Genomic DNA, 20,358 nt, shown 5'->3' with positions numbered 1-20,358 from the left:
GTTTAGGAGACAGAAGAAGCACTGGAGCTGACATGAGTAATAATGCATGTTTTTTTAAAGAGGGGTACTCCGCAGGCACAAATTGGGTTGATCACACATGTCGCCAGCATTACACAGCAGATTTGGAGATGGTGGGTCACATGACCATGATTGAAGACATAAAGAGGTATTATGGAAGATGCAGCATGTGCATCTTGCATGGCGGAGTGCTCGGTAAAAGCCCATAAACCGGCATCTCAGGGGAGCCGGGCCTTCCATCAGCTCGGAGCAGCTGGCAATGTCTGGGCTAATGGGTTAAATGGGATTGCGGGGAGGACTCCAAGGAGCAATGCAGAGAGCCCTCCATCTGTCCCCTCATAGCAGAATAAATAACGGACACCAGACATCAATATTAACCCACCCCGGGCAAACAAAGACGAGGCGCGGCTACAGGGGTGACCGGAGAAAATCTCAGATACCAATACAATGCGAAATCTGAATATCACCTGCCCTGGCAGGCCAATGTACTAAATGTTCCCATTTAAGGGCCCCAACATACAGATTTGGGCCCTTTTTTTGAATTTGCAGAATAGCACGAATGATCCTTGTTTAGGTGTTATGGGGTGACAACATTCTGTCACTGTTTCTCAACTATGCTCCTGTGTTGTCACCCAGTCATGAGCACCCTCCGGGTAGTGATTACAAGCAGCTGGAGTGGTGCATGTGGACAGTAAATGGCTGCAAGAGATTGGCACAGATTAGCATCTGCCTGCTGCAGGCATGAGGAGGAATAGTCTCAATCTCCCTGGGGTAAAAGGCTGATCTATGTCAGATATTTGTGAGCACAGAAGCTTGGTTCCTACCCTTTCCAGTTAGAACTTCTCAAGTTAGAAATCTTTTCTGAGTTCCACGCTTCCACAACAGCTGGCAAGCCAAGGTTTGCATTGGTCTGTGCCAGGATGCAGCCCTATACCCGATCCCCCTGTAGAGGATGCGAGAAGAATGCAGAGAGAGCCCTGGGTTGCAGCTGTGAGATATGACAGCTTTTTGTTGAAGAGGATAGACCTTGCTCAGGACTGGCCTGCGAGGGTCCTTTAAGGACACGGAAGTAGTGAGATGTTAATCTGGGTGATCAGCTGGCATGCATCAAATTTTACTAATAACTAAATCACAGATTCTTCCCATGATCTTCTACATCTTATTTCAGCACAACCGATATATCAAGATGACTCCAGACTTCAACATTTTATATCCTTTTGTTACTTTGTATGAATAATATAAACTTAAAAGAAAGAAATTTATAGAATTTCAGACTGCACTGCAATGTTTGCAATGAGTGTTATTTGCTATTAACCCATGCAGCAGGGAAAAGGATACAACTCAGGACGCATATTAGCCGAATGCAGTGAGTGCAACTTTACCATTCTGTTGGGAATGCATTCCAACCACCAAATTGATGGTATTCTATAAATACTAGCTTATGGGGCTGAACGTATACGGTGTATGCAAGCTCTGAAGTTGTTGTGAGCTGCATTGTGTAGGGTTGCAGCTATGATCAGCCAAGGAAAAAATGCGGACAGACTTCTGCCCATCCACACCTTAGTCATCGCAGCACCAAGATGCTGCAACACTGCTGTGCAATATATAGAAATGCATATACAGTACTTTCATTTTACTTTGCACATGGAAAGGCCCAGGCCTGGCTGTGGTCTCCATATGTGATAACCTCCAGCTGCAGCAAGGGATCATCATAGGCCCTTGGTGACCACAAAATGTTTCAATTTCTGCAACATTTGAGGGCATTAGGGGGAATCTATTGTTCATCCAGCTCTATGTGCACCCAGCTAGATGGCAGTAAATGGTGTCTAGTCTGACGCTGAATCCCCTTCCCAATATTGCTGGAGACCAATGGCCGCAGAACCTAGACATGGTGTATCCATGAAGACCTGAACTATGTGACCCCAAACCACTTCCAGGGCACTGGTATACCTTTAAATCTGCTACAAATAATCTAAACCTGAATCGAATTAAAGTTGAAATCCAGAGAATATATTGATTTTCGCTTCCTCACCTTGAGACAACAGGAAGGGGAAGTCATGCCTGGAAGAGTTGTCGTAGGAAGAAGCGTTATCACCGATTCCTGTTTCTGTGACAGCCACTAAAGTCTGAGATCTAATTCACAGGCACAGGAAGTGAAATCTGAACAGAATTACAAACGTTACAGGGGTGTTAACCCTTCTCTACAGCAGCCCCAACCAAGAGCTGGTATTGTATTTTAAACTGGCACACAGGGTCCTTTCATAAATGTTTTTGCACAAGATTTTTCATTTTCACCCATTTTTCTAAATGCATTCAGTTGGGAAAATATTTATATCTGGGTGAAAGTTGTATAAATCTTAATAAAGTTTATAAATAGACACAGAACATCCGCTGTACTCCCTGCGTTGTGCACATCCTGTAGATTGTGTCTAGAACTTCCTGCTGACACGCGCACCCTCTAGCAGCAGCAATGATTACAGAAGGCAAGGCTGCTTGCAATTCATCTTTAGAGTGTGCAAGGAAAGGGTGACAACGCTGCAGCTGAGCATGTTGAGTGTTGTCACTAAACGTAATTGTTGATACACCTTGTTAGTGGAATGTAACTGAAAGCAAGGAAACATTTACTTTTTGACATGGCAGCAACATTTGCACCACTATTTTTGGTTTGGGTTCAGATACACCTTATAATATGGACAGATAAAACCCCTCTATCATTTTAAATGACAATATGCAAATGTGGTAAGGTGGAAATCCATGTGAACAAGAAGCTGATAATGTTTTAGCCAAATCCTTCTATTGTGTGATACTTCCCCCACCTCTTAGATTGTAAGCTCTTTGGGGCTGGGTCCTCCCCTCCTCCTGTGTCATTGTCTGTATCTGTCTGTTGTTTGCAACCCCTATTTAATGTACAGCACTGTGTAATATGCTGGCACTTTATAAATCCTGTATGTTAATATTATTAATACATCCTCTGTACTACAAGCAGCAATTTGCTGTTCATACTAAGAGCTCCCAGCATAGGTCTATGCTGAGCTTTGTGATAACAGAGCGCCCCCTAATGGTCAGTTATAGTAACCGCACATCTTAAAGTAGACCTGCACTGATCAGCCAAAAGTTTAAACCCACTGACAGGTGAAGTGAAAAGAGGTAAAAGGAATTATTTTATTACAATGGCACCTGTCATAGGGTGGGGTTTATTGGGAAGAAAGTGAACAGTCAGGTTTTAAAGAGAAAATGGAAAACTGTAGGGACCTGGTTGGAGGCCCAAATGTGATGGTCAAATGGATCAGGTCACCACCAAAATAGCAGGTCTTGTGGGGTGTTCCTGGTATGGGGTGGTTAGTAACTACCTAAACCTGTCTTAGCAAGGGCAACCGGTGAGCCAGCAATGGGTACCCAAGGTTTACCTGCATTGGTTCAAAGCAGAAGTCCTTCATTCGGTGAAAGAATAATGCCACCCCAAAAGTCCTTACCATCACCAACGTTCAGCAGCTCGCTTGGGCCATCTTCTCTCTGACTCCTTCTGCTTAGCAGCAATTTGCTCCTAAATTCATTTCTACTCAGCAGTGATGCGAACAAAGATCCTGTGCAGAAAAGCCACAGAAGATAACGTTTGTGGCAGAATAAATACAATGACATCACATTGCATCATTTCTGTGATACATTAAATAAAAAAAAATTCTCACGGGAACAGCCGATGAGGGAGGGTTATCTTTAAACTAAAGTAATGTCCTGTACTCTGGCTGATGTCTGTGGCACCGCCAACGATTGCAGGAAGCACCAAATGCCATTCATCCAGTTTTGTTTTTGTTTTTTTGCACACATTGGGCTCTATTTATAATTGATTCCCCCAGTCAATTCTACTGAAAATTCCCTGGTGGTGAATTCTATGGTCATTATCTTCTACAGGTCTCCAATAAAAACAATGACTCGTTCTGCCAACTAGTGGCCAATCGTCAAATGTGCTGTCATAATATGAAAAGAAGAGGAGAGAATCGAGTTTTATGAACGAATTGAGGAGGTAATAATTTATAAATAGAGCGTAATAATAATTTATAAATAAAGCTTTAGTGTTTTTTTCCCCACAAAGTGTTATTTGTAGCAGAATACAGTTTCCTGTCCATGGTAGTAGTGACCAATGATAACCAATGGTTTGGTAATCACAGAGCTCAGCTCTCTGAGGACACGTGGGTGTAATTCATCAACCCACCTTTATACACCCGATCCATATCAAATTTTAAGCCAGCATTAGAAAAAATGTTAATCCTCCAGTATAGTAAAAATACTTCATATTTGTAAAACCCTAAATGATGTTGGTTTATGTCTGCTGATTGCTGGTTTATTCCCATTCCCATTTATCACCTGTGAATAGAGGGCATCCTATATAAAAATCATTTGGATATGCTAAGCAGTTACAAAGATCTAAAATCACAGTCCTCTCATCAAGAAGTACCAAGCACTCGATAATTAGTATTATTAGAAATATTGAGTTTTTTTCAAATGTGTTCTTACTTTGACAGTGTTTATTTATGCAGTAGAGAAGCTGCTGGTGGTTTTCGCTATATCTGGCTGAACATTAGAGGGCACCAGAGCCCTCTATGAAAAAACTCCATGTCCCATGATTCCTTGCATTGTGAATCATAGATGGGGGGAGTTACACTAGTAGTCTCAGCTGTCTACTGCACAATGAGGTGGATACAAATGAAAAAATCCTGAATGGAGCATGAATTGTAGCCACATGTATAAATGGATATGCAGCTCTCTGCAAAGGATAAAAGGGACTAAATTAACACATTTTGGGGGGAATTTTGTTACCCTTCTACCTGGAAGGTAAAAAACTTGGAGAGTTCCAATTAGCGGTCGGGTTTTGGGTTGGTCAGGCACCAGGCAAAGGATGGTTGGGATTAGCCAATGGGCACTGACCCTCTTTAAGACACAGCAGCCAATCACTCTCTGATCATGTGACCCCCCAGTTTTTGGATAGTGATTAGGGGATTGTGGTGGGCCTTCCCCAGCCAGGCTCCATATGATTAGCACCTGGCAGAAAGCACATGAGCCCTATGGATTACTCTAACACCATGCGCCTCTCTTCTTCTGCAGCCGGTAATCTGTGCCTGTGCTGTCGCCTATGATATTCCGAGCTGTCACAGAACAAAGAGGTTCCTTCCCTTCAGGGAGTGCTGTCTGCCTTGTAAGCTATGAATGTTACAAGTTTCCCTTATTTATTTTTTACAAGGACTCTGTGCTATGGTCCTTTTAGAATTCACACAGGCAAATGCAGCGTGCTGGAGCTCTATTGCCCCCTGGTGATAAAGAGATGGAACTGCAAAAAATTTAAATGGCAAATAATTGAAAGAATTGTCCAGGCATTACCCAAATTCACCCCTAACCCTCTCTCCCCTTCTTCTAGAGCATGCCACTGCATTACTATATTTTCAATCTTTTTCATTGAAAATATAATATTCTCACTTATAAAATTGCAAAGCAGCTGCTGGAGGCTCAGTTGCTTTTAAGGTAGGGGCACGCAGAGAACTACATCTCCCAGGAGCCCTTTCTATACACATGCAGAGAGGGGCGACATGATAGGAGTGAATATGATCAGAAAGGGATGGCATGATAGATGTGAATATGATTTGAAGGGGGTAGCATGAAATGATATGTGTGAATATGATAAGAAAGGGGTATGCAGGATTTCATTTTTTTTTGGATGGACCAACAAGGGCCAAATTGTGATGGCTGAGCAGATGGGTCAGAGCATCTCCTAGTTGCAGATCCTGTGGTGGAGTGATTAGTACCTACCTAAAATTGTCAACCAAACCAGTGGCAGGGATATACCAGCCCCCGCAGCCCATTGAAGTGGAGGGTGGGCTGATCCCAGAGGTGCTACCGTAGCCCAAGTTGCAAAAAAAAATGTAATGATGGCCACAATAGACAAGTGTGCATGACAGCTTGATTGTATTCCCTGCCCACCAGTGAAAGTGCCTACAATGGGCATCTGAGCCAACAAAGCAATTCACAATGGAAGAAAGTGGCCTGGTCTGAGGACTCATTTTTGTTTAGATCATGTGGATGGCAATCTATGTCAATTAACCCGGGGAAGAGGTGGCAGCAGGGTCCATTATAGGAAGGCGGCAGGTTGGCAGAGGCAGTGGGACTTAAAGGAACTCCTGCCAACTTCTTGGTGCCAGACACCACAGGACACCTTCGGAGGTCTTGCAGAGCCCAAACCTTAATAGGTCAGTGCCGTTTTGGGGGCACAAGAGGGACCTACACAGTATTAGGCATGTGGTTTTAATGTTTTGGCTGATCAGTGTGTCTGCGTGAGTGTAAGAATCTCATCTGGCGGCAATCCAATTAGTCTCCTCCTGCAGGGTGAATGCACTAGACCCAGATATGTCAGCTCGGAGAGGACAACCGGACCGTACAGCTAAGGAGAACAGCCTCTATGGGACACGCAGGCAGCAGCGTGGCAAATTCTAACCGACAGAACCACAACGGCCAGGCTCAGAGGAGAAACCAGCTTCTTCCTCCTGCCAGCTTTCCTGAATATAATTCTAATGCGAGTACATCCTCCCAAATCGAATTGCTCCATTCACTCCACCTCTGCCTTTTGGGAATCAGCAGCATTTGGAGAGTCTAAATGAAAGACTAAAACGTTGCAAAAATCCATCAGGTTCTCTCCCGAGTGAAACCTTCCCATTCTTCCTGTGTTGGGTCTTACTTCTGCATTTTAGAACACCGGAGCTCATCTGGGCAACTGTTAAACTTTAGCCAGAAACAAGAGCTCGTTCCCACTAGTGGCTTGCAGAAATGCAAGTGGGTGGTCATTCGTTCTTTTTATCTAAATGTGAACCCAATCATTAAAATCTTATATAAGTTACCATGTGCATGTCAATTTAAAAGCTGCCAATATATTAAAATCTGCAGCTTTTAATGTATTAAATAAAAAATGCATGCATACAATAGTGCAGTGGTTAGCACTTTGGCCACTATCTGCATGGAGTTTGCAGGTTCTCCTCGTGTTTGTGTGGGTTTTCTTTGGGTACTCCCGTTTTCCTCCCACATTCCAAAAACATGTAGTTAGATAAATTGACTTCCAATAAAAATTGACCTTAGACTGTATTATAACATATGACTATGGTAGGGACATTTGATTGTGAAGGCTTCTGAGGGACAGTTAGTAATATGGACTTTGTACGGTGCTGCATAATATGTTGGCGCCATATAAATACTGTGTAATAAAAAAGGGTCCTCCATGAAAACTCTCAGACTCCCAAATGGACTCTCCTGTGTTGCCACCCTAAGACACAGATCTCCCACTGACTACAAGTGGCAAATGTTGTCAGCATCACATAATCCACCCTGAGAAATGCCATGCAGACATCACTGGAGTGAATGCAGACAGGAAGTGGCACACACATGTACACACTCGCCTCCTCCACAGTCTCCTTGACTTTACCATAAAGCTTCCTGGGAGGTGAGAAATGCATTGGAATATTTTAAAAGTAAAGCGGAATGTCAGCTGACAATGGATTTCAATAAATAATTGCAGATTGCAATGTCCGAATTGTAATGGATGTCCTTCATATCTTTTGTGCTTTACTTCTGCACAAATATAGAAAAACTCTTTTCAGTTTATAATGTTTTCATTTTATTGTCTGGAAAGTTTTTTTTAATGAATCTAATGCAATTAGCTGAAAGCAGTATGTATTGTGAGTTGCCAAGGATTGTTGTGGTAGTAATATCTCTGTAAGCTGATTTGGAGGATGTAAAGTCCAGGGTGATGTCTAAAGGGTGCAGAAGCATTCCACGAGTAAAATTACATTGAAACCCAAAATAACAAAAATGTGTATATTTTGCAGCTTGCCAGTTTTCACTTTTTCAGTTTTTTTCCCTAATAATCGAGCTGCTAACAAACTTTTTTTCCTAGGGTGACAATGCTCACCTAATCTACTGAGGAGCAGTGCTGTCCCCCTGGGCATTTTCCTGGAACAGCCACAGCTGGTAGTATTGAGTCATCTTATTTTACATCTTTATTACCTTGTGTTGTCTTCAGGACTTCTCCTTTTATCATTTGTCTATATGGGAATGCAAAAGCAGCTTGAAGCAGGGTAAATTCAGGAGGTCAGTTGCACCAGCAATAAAGCCCATTGAAGCTCATTAATATGAAGTCCAAAGACTTCAAAACTGTCCACAAGAATTTGTATTGCTGGCCTAAATTTGCACTCATTTATATAATTACATAGTTTGGTTGAAAAAATACATACCTCCATTAAGTTGAACAACTAGGGAAATAAATATATCCCAGATATAAAACCCTATGGACATTGATCCAGAGGAAGTAAAAAAAAAAAAAAAAACCCTGGGAAAAAAAACTTCCCTCCTGATCCCACGAGGCAATCAAATGTTCCCTGGATCAACAGTCTCTGTTACTTAAAAGCTTTAATGCCCAGTTTATATTCTGTATTCTGTGCTTCTAGAATTCATCCAGCTTTTTCTTAAATTAATCTATTCCACATTTTCACAGACCTTATAGTGAAGAATCCCTTCCTTATCCGGAGCTTAAACTTCTTTTCCTCCAGACACAAAGAACACCCCTTTGTAATGATCTCAAAGTGAATAATTGGGAAGAGAGTTCTCTATATGGACCGTTTATATATTTATATAGGGTGATCATATCCCCCCTTATATGTCTCTCCTCCAGGGAGAATAGATTCAGTTCAGCTAATCTCTCCTCATAGCTGAGCTCCTCCATTCCTTTTATTAGTTTAGTTGCCCTTCTCTGCACTCTCTCCAATTCCACAATGTCCTTTATGTGAACTGGTACCCAAAACTGGACTGCATATTCCAGATGTGGTCTGACCAATGCTTTGTACAGGGGCAGGATTATGTCTCCTTCTCTGTATATATATGTTTTATACAATTAGGCAGGATGTCAATCACAGCCCATCCCTTTTACAAAGTTCTCTCTGCTTTTGTGCACTCGGGTTATTGGAGTCTTATGACTTTGAAATGTCACATGACCAAGGTTTTCTTTCTGGCTTTTTTGGTTACAGGACTTTCATTCATTTCTGTGGTTCTCTGAGTCTGTACATGAAATAAACAAATGTGACTGCCCACACGTACAAAGATAAGTGCAAATTGCATATATACGAGAGACCATTTAGAGTTGTGCCGTGCATTTAAAATGTGCATTAATTTGTGTTCCATTAAAAGGCAGCCCATTGAAAATAAATAGGCTGGCCAAGAACCTTAAAATGCTAAAGAAAAACACAAACCCCCTGCCAAAACTTCTCTCCTATTCCCTTCCCACTGGGCCATTTATGGCTCCTTCTAAGCACTGATGCAGGGGCATTTCTATAAAATACACAATTTTCCCCTGTAAGGACCAGTGCATACATTTCCCAGTCATTTACATTGACTTACAAGGATCACTCAAAGCAAAGAACAAACAGATCCAAGACTCACTGTATAGCTCTCCAGTGCCGATGTACACAGGAATAAACATATGTTGTCACTTGTTAAAGAACCTAAAGAAAGAAAAAACAATTTTTACATTTAGCTTGCAGGATACAATTTTGCAATAAGACCAATACGTCAGAAATATGGACAATTCTAGGACATTCTTCTCCCAGTAACTGCGAGGTGACAGTCATTGCATTATGGGGTTTGCCCTGTTGTAAAGGGTAGCTTTTAAGTTTTTCCAAAGTTGGGCATTAAATAAAATTTCTTTCATAACAGCGCTGGGCCAGCTATGCCTGATCCATTTTCTCACTTGTTATACAACAGTGAAAAATATCTGCAACATGCAAGGCAAGCACGATGAATGGGTTTTAGATGACCTTATTTCATGACAGCGCCTTACACAAAGAGCTTTGTTGGGTGTACAGGCTGATCAGGTTATCAGAAGCGCTACAGCGAGCTTCAATAATTGATAAGCTGTCAGGGCTTTTGGGAAGCTGCCTGTGAGCTGCCAGGCCATTAGCTTAAATCCATAGCTGCAAACGCCCACTCTGGAACAAAAGGGGATGTGGATTCTGCATTAACCCCGTCACCCTGCGTGTTTGCCATTATAGAAAGACAGCTTTACTGTTCCTCGCACAAAACATAGCTAAACAAACTCAGGCAGGTCCTCACAATACCTCCAGCCTGTTGCAAAAACCTAAGGGGCAGCTCCAGCCAGTTAGAACACTTGAAAAAGCTTAGCAAAGAAATATACACAAGGCTCAATTTATGAAGCTTTAACACCAGGAAAAATAGCTTTCTTTTCAGCAATGTGATGGTAGTTTTCAAATCTCATTGGACTAATCAGTAAAAAAAATAAAGCCCCTTTTATACTTGTGGTTGCAAGCTGCATGTTAAGCAGCTCACAGGCACATTTATGCAAACTGCTATGAGCCCAAAGTGGCAAACTGAGCCTCAGCTGAATGCCTTTGGGTTGAATGAGAACGGCTGAGAATGCGGATGAGCCTACAGCATAACACTGCGGTCAACTAAAAGACAGAAGTGGGCTTTACTCAACTTTTGGAAATATCTGGATGTGGAAGCTTTGCGATTTGGGACTACAATGTTGTTGAGCTTTGCACCCCAGCTGTAAATTGCAGTGTTGGAAGGGGCCACCAATAAACACGGCCAGACTTGTGATGCCCATTGCCATGTCCTTGGCTTCAAAGTTGACCCTTTGCATCTCCAATGGCATGGGCTTACTACGTGATGTGACAAGCAACGAAAGCCCAATAATCACCACGGGGTGTTGGCATTCTTTGAAGCAAATCTCAGGTTTGGGAATGGACAGCATTGGAAAAGTAACAAATCATTAGACAGATGTGAGGACTGGGACGAGCCAGAGGTCAGGACGGGCAGCAGGCAGAAGTAGTCAACAAGCATGGTTATAAACCAGGGGTGGTGAAAATCTATGGTGAGGATATAAGGAGCTGGGTAGTCGACCCAGGAATGAGATACAGAAAGCAAAAACAGGTTTCAGTGTACAGAGTATCACTGTGGTTCGGGAACATTTTTATTCTGCCATCTTGCTGGAGCTGAGCATATCCTTGAGTAACTGTTCACAGGTGGCTTTATAAGCTCCAAACATCTAGCATTACCTAAAACTACAAGATGAAGCAGATGCACACATGTGGAAAACAGAAATGCAGAATTAATTTAAACCACTAGATGGCACTTTTCTGGGATAAGATGTTGAAGCCTGTAAAGTTCTATGTGAGGGTGCAGGATATAGACAACATGGAGCTGTATCATTCACCCAGAAATCTTTCCCTCTACAAAGTTCACCTAGTGGTGCTTCCAAAACAGATGCTGCAAGCATGCCTAAATCACAGACTTGTCTCATACACACCAGTGGTGGTTCTACAAGTTATTGTATCATAGGGTATACTTAATTTTCCACACCTGGCTTCTCATTTATTAAAAAAATGTTGTTGATGTGTGTGTTGTTTTACACCTGAGGGCAGATTGAAATAATTTAATAACTCGCTGGACCAGATGACTTTTAACTATTTGCTGACACATAAAACCTTTGAGTTTTCTCATGACTTTATTTTACTGCATGGTACAGGGTGCAGCCGTCAGCACAGCTTACAGAGTTTAGTGGTCAGGGTTGTAAAAGAGGCAGCATAGCATACAGGATGCAGCATTTAACATTCTGCTATGTACAACATGGCTTACAGAGTGTGGATGGAGGGCAGTGTGTGGTTAGCGAACTGCCCCCTTAGAGTGGTAAGCAGTCCATTGTGTTTGGTAGTCAGAGGTGAGAGCTCCCTTAGCTTGGTGGTGAGTGCCCCCATAGCTTTGTGGTCAGGGGGTCAGTGCTCTCTTAGCTTTGTAGTCAGGGGGTCAGTGCTCCCTTAGCTTGGTAGTAGTGTTGAGCTTCCCCTTTAGTTTGGTGATCAGGGGTCAAAGCTCTTCTACCTTGGTGGTCAGAGCTCCCTTAAACTGGGGGTCAGAGTTCACTTAGTTTGGTGGTAGGGGGGTCAGAGCTCCCTTAGCTTGGTGGTCAGAGCTCCCTTAACTTGGTGGTCAGGGGTCAGAGCTCCCTTAACTTGGTGGTCGAGCTCCCTTAGATTGGGGGTTAGAGCTCCCTTGATCACCTTGGTGGGGGTCAGGGGTAGGCATCCTCTTAATTAGGTACACCTATGTCTTTCATCAACAAAGTGTAATCTATTTTTTCTCCTAATACGCTATGTCACACAGATCAGTTTACTATACACAATACAACCAAATAGCCTCCATTTCCTTACTCTCTTTAAATACAGGACACCAATGGGAAATGTCACACCAAACCTTCAATTTTTTGTAGACAGGATTCACAACATAGAAATGATCCCATGCTACTAGATTGTAAGCTTAACGGGGCAGGGTCCTCTCCTCCTGTACCACTGTCTGTATTCGTCTGTCATTTGCAATCCCTATTTAATATACAGCACTGTGTAATATGTTGGTGCTATAAAAAATCCTGTTTATTAATAATAATATTAATAATGATGATGCTTTTGGATATGAAAGGGTTAACTCAGCAGCAGCACATGGCCATGGGGTTAACTTAACAGCACATGGCCATGGGATTGCAGCACAGATACATTATATTTCACAGATGAATTTGACAATCTGGGTCAAAATGGAGTACAAGCAGCCTGAAACAAAGACACAATTTATAATACATGTTACAGAAGGCGGCCTCCAGTCATACTGCTAATAGGAACAAAGAAAATATTGTCTCCATGCTAAAAACAAAAAAACACTGAACACACAAACATCAGCAGACTTCCCTGGCATGGCTATAGGATTTTGCTGTACATTTTCTTTCTAATGCCCATGGATTAAAAGGCATGCAGTGTATGGGATGAATGAATGCAGTGAAAGTATACATAATTCAAGGAAAAAGATCAGCTCAGGGTGAAAAAAGCTAAAATACACATGCACAGGAGTCAAGCCTGCCAGAGGATTTGTGATTCTGTTTATAGCTGGTTTATGGCAGCCAGTCTGCACGGCCAGATCCTTGGCTTCCATTACTGCAGCAGTATACTCTGGTCACGAACACGCCCCCCAGGCTGCTGATTGGACAGAAGTGTCATTACTTGGTCTTTTGTCCTATCCACAGATTCGCAGACAGCACATCAAAAACTGATTGTCTTCCTTTCTTTACCTCAGTCCAAGTATCACTTAGAACTGAGTTATAGGAGCCTGGCATAAGGATATATTTGAAGGAGTTCTTAAAATAAGACCATTAACCATCCTTTATAGAATTGTGAGCAATTTATTTATTGCTGAAGAGGCATACTATTTATCTTCTACAATGAAAGCTTCTTGCCTTCCTGTTCATAGTGTTTTGTGTGTGTGTACCAAACGGCTCATATGCAGTTCAATGAACAACCGCAGCAACTGATGGGTGCAAAGGTAAATGGATACGTGTGATTAATATTGTCAAACAGGATTTATATAGCGACAACATATTATCCAGCGCTGTAGAATAAATAGCAAATGACGGACAGATACAGACTGTCACACAGGAGGAGAGGACTATCCTGTATTAACGTCATCCCAGGGCAGCCAATTACGGCGAACCTTGAAGAAGTCAGCATGGAAGCTGGCAGAATTGCATAGCACAGAATTTGATTCGGGCCTGGAGCCCCAAGAAATGCACAATTCTTTTTTTCAAAAGTAGTCAGTGAACAGGCAGGTAAGTATATTGCAGAATGCACATCTCTTGACTTGTTTCTTGTCATATGCATGTCAGCCAGCACCTTCTGTTTTCCTTAGATGCTCTGGGTTGTGGCCTGGATGCTTACTTACAATAGTGGGTTGTGGCTTTACCTTTATGTAAAAATAGCAGAGGGGCTGAAACTAACAAAGCCCCATAGCCAAATGGCTTTGGGGACCAATTGCAGAAGGATAAAATCTGTGAAAATGAAGGTTTAGTACCCTAGACAAGAATAAGAACTTACCATTACAGTGCAGAGTCGCACTATACGGGTAATTTTACATTTTCTTCATAGTTTAGATTTAGATAACATTGCATGGTGCTGAAAACTTTTCTCCCAGGTTCCATTCCTACTGTGCATGTACACAGCAGCCCCATATGTTCTGTAGACGAGAACTGCTCAGCCACAGGAATAAATTCATTAGACAATATGAAACCTTACAAATTCCATTGCAAGAAATTCTAACCTTCTAAAAGCATAATGCAACAAAACTGGTCAAACGATTGTAGAACCTTTTTATAACTGCCCTTAACTCATAACAATACAAACGTTGATTTAAACTTTGACATGAATAATTTAAAAACAAATGTATTCATTTTAAAGACATTGGTAAGAGCAGTTCTCTGCAAAATAGAATTTTCAAGTCTCAAGCGGTCTGTGTCACCCTTTTTTGTTTTTGCTCCATGCAGTCAGTGCATGTCCCATCCAAAAGTGTACCATCTGTTTAGCACAACTTGGCCAAAATTTGTGGATTTACCAAGAACGCGCTCACTATCCCCAAAATATCTAATGCAAAAGGCTATGAGCATCTGAAAGGTTACAGAGTCACTAGCAGTTGTTTAAAGTGTATCCTGATGAAGGACATCTTTTGAAATGCATTGGCAATCAAGGGAGTTGATCATACAGTGGTATGATCAAGCAGCATAAATTGTTAAACCAATATATACCGCAGGTAGGTGCCAGCCCCAGGTGAGTAACTATCCGCCATGACATCTGATCAGCTGTCTCCTTCTGTTTCACTATATACAATTGTGCTTATAAGTTTATATAACCTGGAATTATCTGTAAAGTGTCAGCCATTTGTTTTGGAATGACAATACAGACTGACAACATGGAAAACAGCACCTAGAACAAGCACAAAACTTCAGAAAACTTTAGTATTATTGAGAAAATTTAAATTTTTGTGGTCACGACTATAAGCACAGCAATAAATAAATATCTAACTGGACTGCAAGAAGGTAATGAAAGTGTAGAGAGCTTCTCTACAGAGTCCCAAAAGGACCAAAAGAAACTGCAGTTTAGCTCTACAAAATTTATTTAAAAAGAAATCATTAGATTTGAGATGTTTAAGTGCTATAAACCAAGTAAATTGGAGTAAACGAATTTAGCAATAAAGATTTAAAATGAGTTGTTGATGCCCTCCATGTATCTAAATTCAATGTATTGGTACAAACAGGAGTTCCACCTGGACTGTAGGGGGTTGATCATATGAAGAACAGGCCAGGGTCCCGTAGCTCTCTGTAGATATGGAGGAGTCTCTCAGTGGCAGTACTGGAAACAATATCTTCATCTACATTCAGACGCTCCTTTATCATCTTCAGTTCTTTCAGTAATGGCTGAACACAAAGATTGAGAGAAAGAGCATTAAAAACATGAAGAAAATTATTCTTCTGCTTAAACTTTTCTGTACAAAACAAAAAAAATTTTAGAGTTAGAGAGATAAAGACCGGCAATGCTGACCTCTCCTGAAAATGCTAGGTGTCTGGCTGTCATTTTAGTGGCAATACATTCTCAATCACTGACCTAGGTTATCAGGTTATTAACTCAGAGGAGGATTAAAGTTGGGCAACTTGTAATTTCAAGGTAGAAAGTGCTGCACCCGCATTCACTTTTGGACATGACTTTGTTAACTTACTACTACTTTTCTGTGCTGCTGTCAACAGTAATTGTACAACACTGTACTTATGTACTTATATAGTAGAAAGGGTAAGAAAATATGTTCTGTGTTAAAGTACAAACATTATGTAACACGCAACTTAACAGCAGAGATAAATGACATACCTCCTGAGCACTAAACTGCTGCTGGACCTTCCCCAAATCTAGACCAGCTGTTTGACAGACATTTTTGTGTTGCTGAAGTAACATCTATGAAATGAAAAAAAACACACCAAATGAAGAATTGATGCACTACTAGGCATTATTATACCTATATTGGTGACATATATTAACAATGTAAGTTTAAAAAACAAAAATTCATGTCTTGATATCAGCATTGTGCTAAATTAACATTTCTACTCATTTTCAGACTTATTTAAATTGCTTGAAAGCAACAAAAATTTACCCTGGTGTCCCACAACTGGCTAACCCACTGCACTAATAGAAGATTCTACAACAAACAATTGCCCAATATCAAACATTGATCTGTATTGATACCTGTAAACGACTGATCACTGCCAAATGTAGTGAAGCTACAACATGTATATGGGAGCTGAGTATCTGTATTTCAATGCCTGGGATGCTTCCTTCTGCAGTCAGGTCTGACACGGTTACCTATAGGAAGAAAAGGGCATAGTTAATAATAAGGGGCCTAACATAAAAAAAAATCTCGTCCCCTCTCATTCATCGCATTTCACTTTTTGAGTCACAGAGGCTCTGCATTACATGTAGCTGTTAAATGGAATTGTCTGAATGCAAATACAGCCAGCCTAGGAACATCCATTACTCCAGACTGACAACCAGCCATCAGGGCAAATTTGGTATCTTCATAACTCCTCTTAAGAACCAGCAAACTAATTTCATCAGGATTGTGGGCATTTGAGGCAAGGTGTTGAAGGTTTGTATAGCACCCTGCCAGATCTTTAACCAACCATGATCCTTCTACATTTAATAGAACAGCACAAAGACCTTTAATATGCAAACACACAAGACTGACCATTGCTCCAGTCTATCCTAAATATCATCTGCATTACTTATGCAGAGTGTAACCTCAAGCAGTAACATGTGCAGACTGAGATTACACATTTGGCCCTCTCTGCTTTCACATTTACAAGTACTTTAGATGCCCAGGGATATTGCTGACAAATCACAAAACTAGCATTCCAGGAAATCTGTAATTTTGCTGACACCATTTCATTGGAAGGCTGAAAAAAAAGTCACAATCACAGTGTTGGATGCACTGACCTCTTCAACCTGTAAGCTGAATTCCTTTCCATCTGGAGTTACGCCTTTCACCTCCGTCAGGCCCTGTCCCTTCACCATGTCTGTGGACAGCAGCCAATACAGTACAGCAGAACACAGGGGATTCCCTGGGAGAAGCAACACAAATTTAAAAGGCAAATTCAAATTAAACAGATTTGCTTCTTCATGGAGAACAATTTTCTGAGCTAGTTATATAGTTATAGTACTGCACAGCAATGTCAGACATTGCTTTTCATGCAACATCCAATGTACCAAACCCACCACACATAATGTAGGCGAGTCCTTACAATAAACATTTTGCTTTACATACACTTTGAACACGTTTGATTTTATCATATATATATATCTATCATATATAAAAACGTAATTTTCCTCTTTTGCTCACCAGATTTTTTACTCTGCAAGGCCTGGGCCAGCAAAAAAGCAGATATGCGAACCTTTGCTTTTATTGCCGATGAACTGATAATGCCTTGGTTATTAAAAGCTGCGGAATGCACGTTGTGATGTTCAGAAGATGCCTTGACAAAGACTTGGGCTATATCCTCTGGGATAATAGGAGGCAGAACAGGATGGCTTGTTTGGTGACCAAATCGCAGACACTGCAGCAAATCCACACTGTGATCCTGTAGAGGTATTGTGACACCTTGCTGGGCCAGGGAAGTATCTGCAGAAAGACCAGAGTCTGCGACAAGTTCCTTTAAGTTATAAAATAATGTGAAAATTATTTTTATAGGAAAATCCAGACTGCGATAGGTGTGTGCTGGTAAAGGGAATGTCAGCTCTGTCTTCTCCTTGGGTTTTAGTGATTGAAGAGGAAAAGAGTAAGAGGTGTCAGAGCTGATGAGGACGCACAGAGTCCATCCTCTCTCTAGGACACAGTCAGTCTTGTTCTCCAGCTTGCAGGACACAATAATACAGTCTGTCTGCAGCATTTTAGTCCATGATGGCGTCACATCACACTGAAAGGGACCGCTCGTCCAGTGGCCGGAAAGAAGCTGACGGCTTAGTGACATTACCTGGTTGAGCTTCTGTAAAGATCTGCTCTTCTCACTGATTGCACACTTAAGTCGAGATACTCTGCAGAAGTAATAGAAATGCATAATCTTACAGAAGTGGGAACAATATCTATAGGCAGCTAAAAATGAGTAGCTGTAAACCAATTAATTAAAACTTTAACATACTAATGTTATTCCAAAAAAGTATTTCTACATGTGGTGATCTGTGATGGATTATAGCCCCTCACAGAAAGTGCCCTCACCCAGAGTTGTACTGCAGGGTGGTGGTAACAAGGTCTGTTACCAAGTGTTGATTACTTTGTTCACTGGGTCTAGCTTTGGTGATTTCTGGACCGCACAGGTATAGTCAGAGTCTAATTTCTGAATAGGCTACCCAGGCCATGGCCTAGGACGGCACTGCCACCAGAGGGTGCAATCAGATGTTCCAAATGCACCGTCTTGACAGGTACAGACTGCTTGATCTCCATCATCTGGGAGCTGCTGTACCTGCCAGAACAGTACAGGGAGCCTTCTGGTTGGATGCCACAAGAGGATTACTGGTAAGTGACAAGATTTTCTTTTTATCTTTCTTTCTCGCTCTTTTGTTCCCTTTTTCTCTTCCACCCCCAGTCTCAAACCTGGCTCCTGGCTCGGCTCAGTCACACACACCACAGCGCTGGTTATTATTATTGGTATTAAAAATGAACAGGATTTATATAGCGCCAACATATTACACAGTGCTGTACAATAAATAGGGGTTGCATAATGACAGACATATACAGGAGGAGGAAAGGACCCTGCCCCGAGGAGCACCATCAGACTGAACAAAGCGTTTAGAGCCTGCTACTTTTAGATCACCTGAGCTTTTACAGTCTGGATTAGATCACAGTATACAATAAAGGAAAGGCTCCCTGTATTATGTAGGTCTCCCACTTGTGTGGTCTACAGTGCAAACCATACACTGCACACTTTGCACACTTGTACGCTGTGGCAAGGCAGACACATGCAAAATAAATGCTGCCAATTACAAACACAGCTGGAGACAGAAGTCAGACAAAAACAATGTTGCCACTAATGTTACCTGGTTGCCTTGCTCACCTCTGGCCTAAATGCTGCGTGTTTTTGGAAAAAGTACACACTTCCTGTGCCAGGATGACAACACCTAATCACTGCTCCCTGTCTATAGAGGAGAAGTGTTGTCATTCTAAGTCAGGAGTACACAACACCTCTCTCTGTTCCACAAAGAGCGCTGGTAAAATTGCAAACTGAGATAGAATAGGAAAATGTGAGCTCATTGTATTTCTTAAAGGACAGTGATCTCCCTGGCCCCTTTTAGCTGGGTGCACCACCTTGCCCTTTCAGTTACAACTGGGCTGTTTTTGGGTGGTTACTGATTAGTTGGGTCACAGTACCAAGGGCTGCCACCACCCAGCTTAAAAAAAATTTCTGAAGACAGAAGAATAACAGGTATTTTGCACTTACTGAACAGAGGTAAAAAAACACTTTTAACAATATATTTACCAGACCAAAAAGAAGAAAAAAATAGATGCTCATTGTTTGATTAGACTAACGTAAAAGAATGAACAATCCTATAAAAGTCCACTGGTGCATTTTGTTCTTGATCAAAGCATGCTAGAGAGTCCCAACAGCAAACAGCTCACCTGCCAGACATCGAGCCAATCCCAGAAAGCAGCTCCTTAATCTTCTGTCCAGTGTTGTCACTTTCTAGTCTAATCCTCTGATTTCCGCTTTCTTTCGTATTTAACTTGCATAGCATGAGGCGTCCTCTGCTGGACAGGAGGACCAGATCTGTACCTTTTAGCAAGAAAAATACAGAAACAATTACTTTTGGAGGGAGACAACTCTCTACTGCTAGGCTTTACATCTGCCCATGAGACATAACATATATAAAGCCCACTCCACCCAGCTAAATCTATCACTGCTGAAGGCTACATCACCTGTCACTTCCAGGAGCTTTTATCTACTGATATTTTTCACTTACCCCCAGTGGTTTCACCCACCGCCTACTACTGCCTATAATGACACATAGGAGGTGCCAGAAGAAACCATCAATGGACACCGAAAATCATCAAACACTGAAGTGATGACAGACTTCACTAGAAAATTTCTTTTTAACAAGATGGCATTTAACAATGAAAGAGTTGAATTTTCAAAGTTCATCTCCTCGCTAATTTAGTGCTGCAGGTCCCAAAATGCTGTCATAACTTACTCAGGACCCAATCACTGGACACCACAAGGAGAAGACTATGGACTGAAGTGTTAGTCCTAGATTGTAAGTTCTTCAGGGCAGGGTCCCCCCCTCCTCCTGTGTCACTGTCTGTATCTGTCAGTCATTTGCAACCCCTATTTAATGTACAGCACTGCGTAATATGTTGGCGCTATATAAATCCTGTTTATTATATATATATATA

General features: G+C 41.6%; 1 protein-coding gene and 1 long non-coding RNA gene across 4 annotated transcripts in view; both read right to left on the bottom strand.

The window, feature by feature from the left end:
* The window catches only part of LOC140325585 (uncharacterized), a 14,858-nt gene extending 5,308 nt beyond the window's left edge, over positions 1-9,550 (bottom strand). The window contains exons 1-2 of the long non-coding RNA XR_011919702.1: positions 9,487-9,550; positions 3,492-3,602 (exon numbers count right to left, since the gene is read on the bottom strand). This is a non-coding gene — a long non-coding RNA (uncharacterized lncRNA). The remainder of the gene's footprint in view (positions 1-3,491; positions 3,603-9,486) is intronic.
* A 5,480-nt stretch (positions 9,551-15,030) lies between these two features.
* Positions 15,031-20,358, bottom strand: part of FAAP100 (FA core complex associated protein 100) — a 15,876-nt gene continuing 10,548 nt past the window's right edge. For all 3 annotated transcript variants that reach the window (XM_072403489.1, XM_072403490.1, XM_072403488.1), the window contains 6 exons: positions 19,588-19,741; positions 17,317-18,008; positions 16,914-17,038; positions 16,167-16,283; positions 15,795-15,878; positions 15,031-15,349 (listed from right to left, as the gene is read on the bottom strand). In XM_072403489.1, coding sequence (XP_072259590.1) covers positions 15,218-15,349; positions 15,795-15,878; positions 16,167-16,283; positions 16,914-17,038; positions 17,317-18,008; positions 19,588-19,741 — 1,304 coding nt within the window. In that variant the 3' untranslated portion in view covers positions 15,031-15,217. The remainder of the gene's footprint in view (positions 15,350-15,794; positions 15,879-16,166; positions 16,284-16,913; positions 17,039-17,316; positions 18,009-19,587; positions 19,742-20,358) is intronic.

This window comes from Pyxicephalus adspersus, chromosome 3 (assembly GCF_032062135.1).
Source record: "Pyxicephalus adspersus chromosome 3, UCB_Pads_2.0, whole genome shotgun sequence".
In the NCBI taxonomy this organism is placed as follows: Eukaryota; Metazoa; Chordata; class Amphibia; order Anura; family Pyxicephalidae; genus Pyxicephalus; species Pyxicephalus adspersus.
This window is presented reverse-complemented; position numbering and strand designations above follow the sequence as displayed.